Source organism: Eleutherodactylus coqui, chromosome 3 (assembly GCF_035609145.1).
Source record: "Eleutherodactylus coqui strain aEleCoq1 chromosome 3, aEleCoq1.hap1, whole genome shotgun sequence".
In the NCBI taxonomy this organism is placed as follows: Eukaryota; Metazoa; Chordata; class Amphibia; order Anura; family Eleutherodactylidae; genus Eleutherodactylus; species Eleutherodactylus coqui.
In genome coordinates this window covers 222,794,996-222,809,733 of record NC_089839.1, presented here as the reverse complement: position 1 = coordinate 222,809,733, position 14,738 = coordinate 222,794,996, and the positions used below count along the sequence as shown (strand labels likewise).

The window sequence follows — 14,738 nt, the reverse complement described above, 5'->3', positions numbered from 1 at the left end:
TATTGCATTTTTCAATGGTACCCTTTAATGCATCGTATAAAGTACAGAAAAACTTCTACAAATTTTTAGCTGGCGAGAAAAAAAAATTGCATTTTTTTGGGCGGGGGTGGGGTAGCTTTAGTTTTTACAGTGTTCACAGTGCAGTAAAGATGATATATAAACTTTGTATACATAGTTTTTTAAATGTTTTTCTATTTTTCACATTTTTTTCCAAAATTTTTCTTAAACAAAGATAGCTTATTATTGCCGGAACTTTTTTCTTTTTTTTTTTGGCGATTGCGCTGTGTGAGGGCTTGTTTTCATCAGGGTGAGCTATAGTTTTTATTATTATAATTTTGGGTGCGCATATCTTTTTGATCACTTTTTATCAAAATTTTTGGCAGCCAGGATACAAAAAAAAAAAAATCACAATTCTGGCATTCTGTTATTTTGTTCTACAGTCTTCATCATGTTGGATAAATAATTTTAATAACTTGGACTTTTACAAATGAAGTGATACTATATATGTGACAGTCTTTAATTATTTAGATTTCTAAGAGGAAAAGCGCGGTTTTTGAACTTTTAATAGTTTTTCTTTTTTTACTGTTAAAAAAAACCCGTTGAATTTTTTGTTTGTTTTATTTAGTCCCCACTGAAGATTTGAACTTGTGATCATTTGATTGCTTGTACCGTACTTTATACTGTAATGCTTTGGTATTGCAGGATATAACATTTTTTAATGTTGCCTACAAAGCTCTGCCATATGCAGGGCTTGATAGGAATCTATGCATGGTAGCCCTGGGAGACTTAATTAGGCTCCAGGCTGCCCCCTGTGGGCTCATTGTTCCCCCCTTCAGAATCGAGCTGCAGTGGGGTACTGATGGGGCAAAGGAATAATTGTTGACTGTTTAGACATGTTGTCAGCTTTTACTGCACCATCTAAAGAGTTAACTAGCGTGATCAGAGCTAACTCAGATTGTGGCAGTTACCGGTGGCTGTCAGAAAGAGCTGATAGCTGCCGAGTATGGAGTGGACTCTGCCCTCGAGCCCACTCCATGCACACTTCACGACCACCTGACATAAATTTACTGCTAGCCCTCAGATTCGCAGATTCTGGACCTTTTTTATGGCTATCCAAGATGGCCAACACAGTTTTCAGTTTACCTAATCCACTCAGTGCATTGGTAACGTTAGGCCACATTTACATCTGAGTTGGAGGTTTCGTTAAAAGTGTCCAGTGCAGATCCGCCAGAAGATCCTGTACAAAACATGCAGCATGCTGAGCTATTTTGTCTGGTACTATGCCAGTCGGAATGCCAGAAGCTGGTCGGCCCCCATTATAGTCAATGGTGTCTGTTCGGTGCCATTTGGCTCTAGCACATGTGAGATCTTCCTCCATCCCATAAGAGTGCATAGAGTGGTTGTCACACATTTGCACCCCTGCTCCATTCACATGGGGCCTTCACAGTACGCAGATCTTGGGATCGCTGGGGGTTCAATTGGTTAGACCATCAGCAGTCATTTATCCAAAATCCTGTGTATAAGGGATAAATGCCATTAGTGGGAAAACCCCTTTAAGTGGCACAATGAAGATCTGTAGTGATGGATTCCTCTCCTGAAGGGGCTGTGGCCCTTTTTTGGGAAATGGTAGGGGCCCATTAAAGGGAAACTCCGATGCAACTCCAATTCTTACCTACAGTCATGATGTCTGATCTGATGAGGACGACCTACATCACACTGCAGGACTTCTAGTTTCCTCACAGTTTGACTAATCAGTGAACTTTTCACTAATTTGCGGCAAAATGTTTTGTTTTTTAATTGGACCTGAGCTTCACTAATTTCACCTAAAACTGATTTGGGAAGGAAGAAAAGGGAAAAGATGAAAGATTGGGGTTGCAAAAAAGGATGAATGATAGGGGTAAGAGAGAGTGGGAGAGGAAGGAAGGAAGGAAGGAAGGAAGGAAGGAAGGAAGGAAGGAAGGAAGGAAGGAAGGAGGGAAGGAAAATAGGATGAATGATGGGGGTAAGAGAGAGTGTGAGATGGGGAAGGGAGGAAGTAAGGAAAGGAGGGAGGAAAGAAAGAAAGAAATAAAGAAGGGAAGGAAGGAAATAAGAAAGAGGAAAGGATGAAAGAGAATGGGAAAGCAAAAGGGACGAATGATAGGGGGTGAGAGAGTGTTAGATAGGGAAGGGAGGAAGGGAGGGAGGAAAGAAGTAAGTGAAGAAAAGGAAGGAAGGGAAGGGGAGGAAGATTAAAGGATGAAAGAGAACAGGAGAACTAAAAGGATGAATGATTGGGGGTGAGAGAGTGTGAGATGGGGAAGGGAGGAATGAAGGAATGGAGGGAGGAAGGAGGCCAAGACAAACCACCCAAGGTTTGGATTCACGCGACACCACACTTTTAGCAAAGTTCGACCAAAACAGGGTTCTATTGTTTTGGTTCGCTCAACACTACTAATCAACACACTCTTTGTCTGCAGTTGTCTCTCATTTTGCACACTAATATGAAGCAGCAGCTCATCTCTAGCTACAAATGACACTTATAACATGTATACATAGTATCCAACACATTTATGACAGGGTGTGTATATTTTTGCAACCATTTTTTACTATCTTAAGGCATCTAGAACAAAAACAATTTTATAAATAGTCTTGATTCAAAAAAATCTTCTATCATTTTGTATATGCATGTAGAGCTATGTGTCTCCATGGTAACAGACTACCAACAAGCCCTGTGTAGTCTGATCCTGCAGTCATGTATTAGGACTCCTTTACACAGAATGATAATTATTCCAACTCTAATGGGAATCTGAACGATAATTGTTTACTGGAAATGCCGGCACAACTGAACAACAAATGAGAATTTGTCATCGCTCAGTTTGTGCAAGCATAAAAATCAATTAGCGATTGGCCTGCGTAAAGAGATGATCATCCATCTATGAACAGTGGCCGGTTTGCTGTGAATGGAGCGATCGATCTCCAGCCCACACCACCGCCATTTAACTGAGCGATGACTGCTCCTATACGGAAGTACAGGAGTGATCATCGCTGGGATGACTGTTGGGTGCTGAAGCGCCCATAGAAAAAGGACTATTACTTATGTGCTTCCTCTTCTTGTTTGTAGAAGGGGCAGTAACAGATAATGATGGAACCAGACTGCACTCAGGGTTTGTTTGTAGTCTGTTACTGTGGAGACTGCCTAGGAGCTGTATACACAGAACAGCAGAAGTTTTTTTTATGAATTGGAGCAATAGCAAAAAAGATGACAAAAACATTCACACCCTTACTGGACTAAGAATCTAGAAGAAGGCACACTTACTTTTTCGGCTGATTGCGACGTTCCAAAAAATATTGGAATGAACGCCAACCATACTATGCAGGTTGTGTACATTGTAAAACCTATGGGTTTAGCTTCATTGAAATTCTCTGGCACGCCCCTTGTTTTAATGGCATAGACGGTACAAGTCACCATGAGAAGAATGCTGTATCCTAAGGAACAAATGATTTGTAGATCCGTAATGTCACATTTCAGGACACCGCGTCTCTGTTCAGGATCCACCATCTCCGGCCCGTAGTCAATGATGATGTTTGGTGGGTTGACCCCAAACCAAATAAAAACTCCTAAAAGTTGGACGGATATCAAACTGGAGGTGATGGCCAACTGTGAGGTGGGACTGATGAGCCGAGGAGCCGTTACCGACTTTTTACCCTGCTCAAAGATTCGGTAAATCCTGTTGGTTTTCGTTAACAGGGCGGCGTAACTGATGCACATTCCTAACCCTAAGAAAATACGCCGAAAGGAGCAGACGGCCAGGTCCGGTTTGGCGATCATGAGAAACGTGATGATGTAACAGAGGAAGATCCCGGTGAGTAGGACGTAGCTGAGTTCCCTCCCGGAGGCCCGTACAATGGGGGTGTCATTATATCTTATGAACGTCGCCATAACAAAGATGGTGGCGATGATACCAAGCATTGCAAGAAAGACTGGGATCACGGCCCAAGGTGAGTGCCACTCCAGCTTGATGATGGGGATGGGGTCACATCCGGTGCGGTTACGATTTGGGCGCATGTTAAAATCACAGCGGTAACAGGTGACCTCGTCCAACAGGTATTTGTAGCCATCACAGAGGTCGCACTGCCAGCAGCACGGCATGCCTTTGGCGATCTTCTTCCTCTCTCCCATTTTGCACGGCAAGCTGCAGACAGAAGGCGGGATTTCGTGCAGCGCTTTGGACCACTGCATGTCTTCAATCTGCAAGATAGCGGAATGGAGAGAATTACGAAAAGACAACAACTTATTCGTGGGACTTATAGATTAAGTTAAAGAGCGTCTCCACTCACATACTAGTCAACCCTTCGTATGCTGAGACTTATAGGGATGGTAACCACTATATTCTTTAACCCTATAATGACGCAGCCCTATTTTTTTTTTCTTTTTGTTTTTCCTCCCCATTTTCAAAAAATGATAAACTTTTTATTTTTCCATCGATGTAACTGAGGGATGGTTTTTTTGGTTGCATTTTTCAGTGGTACTATTTAAAATACCATATAATTTACTGAAAAACTTTTTAAAATTGCTAAGTGGAGTGGAATGGAAAAAAAACGCAATTCCGCCATCTTAGAGCTCAGTTAGGCCGCCTGCACACGGGCGGAAATCCCGCGGGATTTCCGCCGCTCAAAGCCTGCATAGGAGTGCATTACAATACACACTCCTATGCAGACGGCCGCAGTTTGGCCGCGCGAAATCTCGCACGGCAAACAAACCGCGGCATGTCCTATTTTTGTGTGGGGCTCGCAGAGCCTCGCACAAAAACGTCACTCACGCGCCCGCCGTCTCCGGGCTGCGCATGCGCCGGCTGCCCGGCAGCCGGCACATGAAAGAGCCAGGGCCGCCGGGCGCGGGTGAGTACGCGCTCGTCTCTGCAGGCGCTCGGGTCGGGTCTCGCAGCGAGAATTCTCGCTGCCGGATCCGACCCACTCATCTGCAGGCGGCCTTAGACGGGTGTTTTTCACATGCGTTTATTTGCGCGTAAAAAAAATGGCGTGTCCACATCCATTGACACCCATATGTTCTATGTTTTGTAGGTGCGAATTTAATGCACATGTAAAAATCGGACATGTGACCACTATGGCTGAAAAGCATTGGTCCTATATAGATGCGAATCACAAACGCAAAAAACATGCGCAGCAAAAAACGCCCGTCTGACTGAGCCCTTGTTTTTATGGTGTACACACTGGGTTAAAAAATGACAGAATAACTTAATTTTGTGGGTCGGTACAATTACGACGATACCAAATGTAGAGAGTTTTTTGTTTGCTATACTACTTTAAAAAATTAATTAAAAATTAAAAAAATTAAAAAGATTTAAAAAAATTAAATCTTTTTTCTGATGTTCACCCCGCAGTATCCATAACGTGTTACTTTGATAGATCGGACTTTTACGGATGCAGCGATACCAAATATGCTTTTTTTGCTTTTTAATTACATTTTTTTAAATCATAAATATTGGAGAAAAGGGGATTTCAAACTTTTATTATTTTTAATTTTTCTAATTCTTAATAAAACTTTGTTTTACTCATTTTTACATCTTCTTTTTACCCCCCCATAGGGAACTTGTTTGATCGCTCCTACAGTATAATGTAATACTATATTATACTGCAGCATGTATTACATGGGTGTATATTAGGGTTTAAACACATGGGTGTAATTTTGTCCCCTGATGCGGCTGTGATATCACCGCTGCAAAACTTGATGAGACAAAACCACTGATCTCAATGGTTTTGTTTTGACTAGCAGGTTTATTGCTCATTAATGCTACACACGAGAAAACATAGGACTTGCTCTATCTTTCTTGCATGTAGTTTTTCTACGTGCAAAAAAAGATGGAGCAGGACTAGAGATGAGCGAGCATGCTCGTCCGAGCTTGAAGCTCGTTCGAGCATTAACCTACTCGAGATACTCGTTACTTGAGATGGGTACCACGGGGTGCTCGATAAAAATTTCCCCACATGCTTTCAATGGAGCCGTGGCTGCTGCCGTCAGCTCCATTGAAAACAATGGTCTGCCAGCACCCCTGCATTCTTTTTTAGGGGTGGGCTTTACAGAGGGCTTTTAGCTGCAGAGCTGGGGACAGTGGCAGACGTCGATGCTGAGCCCCGGCAAGTGAGTATTGATTTTTTCTTTTTTACACTATTTTAAATGGCTTTTCAGGGAAGGGCTTATGAAGCTCTTCCCTGAAAAGCCATTGACGGCTGCCGGGGCTCAGCGGCGACTTCTGCTGCTGTCCCTGGCTCTATAGTTCTGAGCTATTAGCATGCGGGGATTTAAAATCCCCGCCTGCTGGTAGCTCTGATTGTAATTGGCTGAAGCACTTCAGCCATTCACAATCAGAGCTACCAGCAGGCGGGGATTTTAAATCCCTGCATGCTGATAGCTCAGAACTACAGAGCCAAGGACAGCCAGGAGAAGACGCAGCTAAGCCCGGCAGCCGAAGGGAGGTGAGTATGTATTTTTTGGGGGGGGTGGGGTTTTAACACTTTTCTTTGTTTTTTAGGGAAAGGCTTATATATAAAGCCCTTCCCTGAAAAACATTTATTCCCCGCAGGGATTTAGAATTTCTCTGCTGCATCTGTCACAGATGTGGCAGGTGCAGCAGGGGATTCTTTTTCCTTGCAGGGATGCAGAAAACATCTGATGTGTTCTGCATCCCCGCGGGACATGGCAGTGGCGGAGAGGTAAGTTTTTTTTTAACTTTTGGTTTTTTTACACTAACATTTTTGTTTTTCAGGGAAGGGCTTATATGTAAAGCCCTTCCCTGAAGAACATTTTAAAGGGTGCTGGCAGACTTTTGTTTTCAATGGAGCTGCCGGATCTATTGAAAACAAGTCAGACAGCTACGGAGCATCGGTCACCCTGAAAAATGCTCGAGTCCCCCATTGACTTCAATGGGGTTCATTACTCGAAACGAACTCTTGAGCATTACAAAATGCTCGGCTCGAGTAACGAGCACCTGGGCATTTTGGTGCTCGCTCATCTCTAAGAAGGACCTATCTTCTCGCATTTTTTTACTGGGCGCAATAGCGCAAGATTTGAACGCTAAAAAAAAAGGATTTTGAGCCTGAGGGCTCTTGTACACAAGCATATGTGTATATACGCTCGCGATAGCATGACGTGATCGCGCTGTGAATGGAGTGAGTAACATGTATCAGTCTGGAGTCCAGAAGACTGTCTAGACTGGATACATTGTAACGAGCCCTCAGCTGTAAAATGTAATAAGTTCAAATGAGTTTTTATGTTAATCAGAATGTGCCCATTCACTGATGGCAAGCAGGGATCTTGGAAACACTGAAGAATTTAACCCTTTCCAATCCACTGTCTGACGTCTTCCTGCATTCTGATTGAAGCTTGTACAGCCCCAATGTCAGAAGACGTCCGACAGGGTATTCTTACCATCTATTGCCAGCCACTCCACTGTCAGAGCCTCTTTGGTGCACACACACTGGCTTTAGCCAGGAGATGGCAAGGTCGCATAACAGCAAAAAGAGAAAGCCTTTTAGGAAACCCTGAATCCAAAATTGGATTGGAAAGGGTTAAAGACAAGCCTATTAAAAACGCACAGAACTTTCATTTTACCAGGGCTGAGCTGTATTTATGCGACTAGTTGTTTCCTATTCCAATTTCTTCACACGGGCGTTTGGACGCACAAATTTTTGAAAGCATCAGTTATGCGTTCAAAAATTTGAGTGACCAAAGCGGGTGTCACGGCGGAAAAAACGCTGCTAGCAGCATTTATCTGCTCAAGAAGAGAGCTGCCCACTTCCTTAGATGTGAAACCCCTGGATGCTGTCACATCCAGGGGTTTCACCTGTGGTCAGTGCGCCCGGCGTCAACTGCGGAGGCCCCATTGATATACAGAGAACAGCTGTGACAGAGGATTTCTTCATCTCTGCGGGGAGTCACATTGTCACTGGACACTGTGACAGCATTGTCACAGTGTCTAATGAAAATGGGACTCCCCGCGGCAGAGGAGAGCGATGTTCTCCCATTGAATTCAATGGAGCCGGCAATACAGCCGGCTCCATTGAAAGCAATGGGCTGCATAGCTGTGTGAGTGCTGCCTCTGATTGGCTGAGCACAGAGACCAATCAGAGGCAGCTCTCAGCTTTCATTCAATAGCTGAGAGCTGCCTCTGATTTGTCAAAGTGCTCAGCCAATCAGAGGCAACCCATTCAGCAGGCGGGTTTAAATCCCCACCTGCAGAATACTATCCAGAGCAGTGCAGGGGAAGAGACGGCTGGACGCGGCAGAGCCTCGGCAGCTGCAGAGAGGTGAGTATACTTTTTTTCCCCACATTTTTGGATTGATTTTCAGGGAAGGGCTTATATTTAAGCCCTTTCCTGAAAATCACTGCAGCGTTTGCCGGCAGGCCACTGCTTACAATGGAGCCGGCTGTATTGCCGACTTCATTGAATTCAATGGGAGAACATTGCGATCCTCTGCCACAGCTGTGGCACAGCGGTGACAGCTGTGGCAGAGGATCGCGATCTTCACTATATGTTCTCAATGGGGTCGGCGCTGCTACCGCCGGCCCCATTGGGCGCAAGGTGAAACCTGTGGATGCGGCAGCATCCAGGGGTTTCACATACACAGAACACCGGTTTGCCGCAGAACACAGTTACATGGGTTCTGCGAACCCGTGTCCTATGTTTTCGCCGCATGCATTTGTGTGCATGTAAAATTCGCACATGTGCCCGTTCCCATTGAGAAGCATGGGTTCTATTTAGATGCGGCCGGCAAATACAACCAACAGACGTGCGTACAAACGATCGTGTAACTAAGCCCTCAGGCGGCATTCACACAGGCGAGCGCGTAAGTGTTTCAGGTGCGATAGAGGATGGCAAGTGTTTCACATTGATTTCAATGGGAAACTTTACATCGCACATCATGTGGCATGCAATTTGTTTAAAGTCCCATTAATAACAATGGGCGATGTGTTACGAGGAACTTGAAAAAATAGGACATGTATAGACTTATTACATTGATCATGTGTATGACTCCGTTCAAAAGCATAGCGTTCGTATTTGCGCGAGTCTCGCACTCCTGTGTATGTAGCCGCAGGCCATATTCATGCTACCGATGTTCTCACTCACGCTTTGGGTATTGCGAGATGCACAGAACTTGCACTGCAATACTACCCAATATTCACAAGGGGTCTATTTACATGGGCGATTTCTCTCTTGCCACAACTCTTGGGCGCTCTCACCCATCATTTTCTATAGGAGCTGATATCCTACTACTCCATGTTAATCCAGCCTCAGGCCGAAAGCGAATACCAGGAGCTCAGACCATTATTGTGCTTGTAAATTGGAAATTTCCCTGCAATTGCAACACATTTTGTGATAAATTGCATCGCATCTCTGCGCATACAATTTTGGCGCGTATGAGAACCGCATGTTATTTCAATAGGGAAAACGATAAATCGCATTGCGCTCACAATGCATGAAAATCGCATCTGCATGTGAATGCGATGCAATTTATTTTAGCTCCCAAGGAAAATAATGGGCAAAAACACCCAAAACTGTGAACATGCTGTGCGAGAAAACTTGCTGGTGTAAATAGCCGCGGTGTAAATGATCGGTTACTACGATGTGCGAGTTCTCGCACAGAACTCGTACATTTTTATCGCCAAGCTTAGAACATCTTTTCTCTTCTGTTCTCCCTTGCCGTTTCTTCCGCACATGACAACCTTCCACTCCGTCTATGCCCCCCATGTCATTCTTCCTCTTAATCTGCGGTCCCCCGCTCGGTCTCCTCCGCCATTCTGTGTGGCTTAGTCCATCTGCCTCATTGGATTTGGGAGCTTGACTAGTTGCCTGAACTTCAAGCGAAGTGACAGCCTCCAGATAACTCATTTACCCGAACATTCTGCGTTCAGAGATAGCGGCTACACAGGGCTGTAATTACGGAGACTTCTTTCACGCGCCTCGTTACAATATACCCAGATAGCTTTATAGCGGCAGCGGCACAAAGATTTGCAACTCTTCTTTCACCTCTGGCTTCAAAATAGCTAATGAAATGCAAGCCGCCCGATAAGCTGTGTGGAAAGAAGAGATTAGGAGACGGATTCGCACTCGGAAGCATCATACAAAAATCCGTGTTGTCAGGGATATAATTGGCGCCCAACTCCAACCTTCTGCTGGGAATGAAATACTTCCGATAAAGAAGTTTTATGCGCCGCATACACACCGGATGGACCTGGAGACCCTTAAGGCTGTCCGTACCAGGCGTCAGGCGCAGCGGTGGATGCACAATGGAGCTCCATGAGACGGCGCCTTCCATCTCTGAGTGACACTGCTAGGGAATGCTTGACGTGTTTGAAAGGGGATGGGAAGAGGTACGTATTGTTTAGGCCATAAAGACTCTGTTTTTTCATTTATTTTGACGCCTGCGCCTGCCAAAAAGTACAACAGAAGCCAACAAACTATATTGAATGAGGAGGAGGAAACAAAACAACGAAGACGCCTGGAATGAAATGCGAGACATGAAAAACGCGGGACTGAGGATTCGTGGTGACCGGCGGTGCAGTGCAGCAATTCCCATTGATGTGGAGCCAAGATCCTCCGGACAGGGAGGATGTAGACATTTACATCGTCGTCGACCACAGAGATCCTAATGGAACGTAAAATATTCCATTCTGTCTACAGACTGTATGAAACATAAGGATGGTTCACACTGCAAAGTTGTTGGCTAGTCATTTAAAGACAAACGTAGTTACCCGTCTACTCCAGACGAGAATTAATCAATCCGTGACTATTTTTCGGTGAGCTGAAATGAAGCGATTAGTGACTAGTTATTGGATTCTCACTTGGCATCGTACTCACACAATCCCGTTGATTTCAAAGGGCTATTTCAGTCCGTAACACAAACCAAAATAGGACATGTTGTAATATTTCTTTATATTACCGCAATGCAAATCAATGGGAATCCAGCATTTAGTATTACATGCGTAATATGATGAGCAAAAACGCCCGTATGAATGAGCCCTTACACTCGCTCCATTGAACGATTATTCGCTATTCATGGCCCCTTCACATGAGCATATATGGAAAAACACTTGTGTACGTCCAATGAATCTGTGCTGTGAACGATACGCTTTTGTGTGCAGTTTTGCGTACATTTCTGTACTTTTTGTGCTAAAAGGGCCACTTTAAATCCGCGCGGAACACCCCCGCCCGCTGTGATTTCAAAGGTTATTTAGCCTAATGGAGTTCCAGATGTGTTCTTTCTCCAACGGAATTGCACAGTGTATCGCACAATTAGTTGGGTCTTTAGCACACCTGTCAGAAATATTCTGATTGTGTGATTATTGAGACTTCATTTTGCTTCTCTCAGCCATGCATAAACTTTGAGTTATGGCTATGTCCACAGGCGTTTGCATAAATCGTCGTGGGTCTCCCACAGTTTTTTACACAAACACAACCCTTTCGCTCTCCCGGCAGCGAGCTGGCAGAGACTACGTATGGGCTGAGTACGCACTGTGCATGTCCGGGAGTCTGACATCACGGACATGCGCAGTACAATTTTATTTCAGATTCCCCGCTCGGTTCAGTGTTTCGATACAAAGGCTTAGTTCAAAATGCTGCCTTTTCACAATGCCTGCATCGGGGCAGCGTTTCGATAGGGAGCCCACAGAAGAGCTGCATGGAGGAAAGAAAGTCCATTGAGTTTCATTGTCTCCACTCACCGTGTATCAGACGTGCGTGCAATGCGGTGAAAAACCGCCATGGACATTAGCCTTTATCTTCCGTCCTGGACAAGGAGCTAAATTCCATGCTTACAGTATGTCTGGGAAGAGGTATATATAAATGTATAATAAGTTCTCTTTCACACGGGCGACAGTGATAATCGGCGCTACAAAATCACTGCGATATCGTGGCTTTGTACACATGATTTTGTAGCATCAATGATGCTTTTTCTTGGGAAAAAATCTTGCATTGTGTTGCTGCTATAAAATTGCGCGATTTTCCCATGAGAAAGTTAATAGGAGTTTCCAATGATAAAAATGTATCGCACAGCACGAAAATCACAAGTTCGTACTTTGCGATGCAATAAACAAGGAAGCTCCATAGGGAAACATGGGCTACAAATTATCGTAAATCGTGGCAGAATAGAGCATGCCGCAAATTTTTTTTTTGCAGCAACATAACATCAGAGAAAAGATAGCTAATGTGATGTCGCATTGCTACAAAACCGTGCGATCTTGTAGCCCATGTGAAAGCAGCCTAAAATGAAATTGGTGTGTATGCCTAAGGCTTTGTTCCCCTGAACGCATGTACGCCGCGTTTTCACGCCCGAGTGCATATACGGTACCCATGTGAAGCACTGGTTTCCAATGCAGCCATTCACACGGGTGAACATACGGCACGTTAATACGCCGGCGCGATAAATAGAACATATACAAGGCCGGCGCATATACGCTCAGCCAAAACATAGTTCTAGAACTATGTTTTGGCCAATATACGCCGGCGGGTGATATAAACTCCTATGGGAGCAGGGGAAGAGAAGGGAGGGCGTGGCATTTTTGCAGCGTCCAATGCTGCGAAAACTTTACAGGTGTCTTTATATAGGCACTGGATGGCATCCCGAGGATTTTGGCAAAGCAAATGTTTTCCCGGGGTGCGGCATATTTTTTCGCTAAAAATGATACTCGCGGTCATGTAAATGGACAAGAAAACGCTGTCCGTGATCGCAGAAAAGCGCCCATTCAGGCGCTTATGCGGAGCAGGCGTGAAAAAGTAGAAATGCCATCGCTGTATATCCGCTCATAGGAGAGAGCCCTCAAGAGTAAGCTGGTACACAAGAAAGAGTTCTGTTATCATGCGCCTAGGAGGAGGATCAGCTGTGTATGTTTTAGATAAAGATTGCACACAAAGTACTGTGCATCTGGGAGGAGGATTAGCATTCATGGTTGTAGAATAAGATGTAGCTGTATGCTTAAATTAAGTTTGTGCACAATATGACGCTGGCGTCATTCTGTCATGAGTAGAGATGAGCGAACGTACTCGTCCGAGCTTGATATTCGTTCGAGTATTAGCGTGTTCGAGATGCTCGTTACTCGAGACGAGTACCACGCGGTGTTCGGGTTACTTTCACTTTCCTCTGTGAGACGTTAGCGCGCTTTTCTGGCCAATTGAAAGACAGGGAAGGCATTACAACTCCCCCCTGCAACGTTTAAGCCCTATACCACCCCCCTGCTGTGAGTGGCTGGGGAGATAAGGTGTCACCCGAGTATTGAAATCTGCCCTTCCCGCGGCTCGCTACGGATGTATTCTGACATTAGTTCAGGGAAAGTGGTATCGTGTTGGAGCTGCTATAGGGAGAGTGTTAGGTGTATTGTAGGCTTCAAGAACCCCAACGGTCCTTCTAAAGGCAATAAATCGTCTCTATATGCGCTCAGTGGGGCCGGCGGCAGCAGCGCCGACCCCATTGAGAACATATAGAAGACAAATCCTTCTTTTCTGCCACAGCTGTAACAGCTGTAGCAGAGAAGAACGATGTTTGCCCATTGAATTCAATGGAACCAGCAATACAGCAGGTTCCACTGAATGCAATGGGCTGCCGGCGATCGCAGGATGAATGGTCGGGAAGGGGTTAAATATATAACCCCTTCCCTGCAATTCATCCAGAAATGTGATACACCAAAAATATATACCAGCGTATAAGGCGACGGGGCATATAAGACGACCCCCCAACTGTCACCTTATACGCCGGCAATACAGTGGAGCAAAGAATAAAAAGCATTACTCACTTCTTCAGACGATCTGCGCCGCTCCTGCAGACTGTCACTCCTTCCTGGTGTTCTGCGGTGCTCCTGCAGGCTCTTGCTCCCTCCTGGTTCCCGGCAGAGCATTGCTTTCTCTACGAAAGGCTTTAAATCCACGCCTCCAGAAACACACGTGCCTTCAGCCAATCACAGCCAATGACAGTGATGTCATTGAATTGCTGTGATTGGCTGTGTTTCTGGAGGCGGGGATTTCAAGCCTTTCATAGAGAAAGCTTTAGTCCGTGGACCAGGAAGGAGTGACAGTCTGCAGGAGCGGCGCAGATCGTCTGAAGAAGTAAGTAATGCTTTTTATTCTTTGCTCCACTGTATTGCCGGCGTATAAGGTGACAGTTGGGGGGTCGTCTTATACGCCCCGTCGCCTTATACGCCGGTATATATTTTTAGTGTATCACATTTCTGGATGAATTGCAGGGAAGGGGTTATATATTTAACCCCTTCCCGACCATTCATCCTGCGATCGCCGGCAGACCATTGCATTCAGTGGAACCTGCTGTATTGCTGGCTCCATTGAATTCAATGGGCTAACATCGTTCTTCTCTGCTACAGCTGTTACAGCTGTGCCAGAGGAGAACGATCTTTACGCTGACAGTGCGGGGGGGGGGGGCACTCTTGCCGCTATTGTGGCTTAATAGTGGGACCTGGGAACTTGAGATGCAGCCCAACATGTAGCCCCCCTCGCCTGCCCTATCCGTTGCTGTGTCGTTCCCATCACTTTCTTGAATTGCCCAGATTTTCACACATGAAAACCTTAGCGAGCATCGGCGAAATACAAAAATGCTCCGGTCGCCCATTGACTTCAATGGGGTTCGTTACTCGAAACGAACCCTCGAGCATTGCGAAAATTTCGTGCCGAGTAACGAGCACCCGAGCATTTTGGTGTTCGCTCATCTCTAGTCATGAGGACTAGGGAATCGA

At 45.2% G+C, this 14,738-nt stretch overlaps 1 protein-coding gene across 1 annotated transcript in view; it reads right to left on the bottom strand.

Annotated features, from left to right (window-relative positions):
* GRM7 (glutamate metabotropic receptor 7) overlaps window positions 1–14,738 on the bottom strand; it is a 402,867-nt gene that overhangs the window by 127,994 nt on the left and 260,135 nt on the right. Inside the window, exon 8 of the mRNA XM_066596970.1 lies at window positions 3,299–4,231. Within this exon, the coding sequence (XP_066453067.1) occupies window positions 3,299–4,231 (933 nt within the window). The remainder of the gene's footprint in view (window positions 1–3,298; window positions 4,232–14,738) is intronic.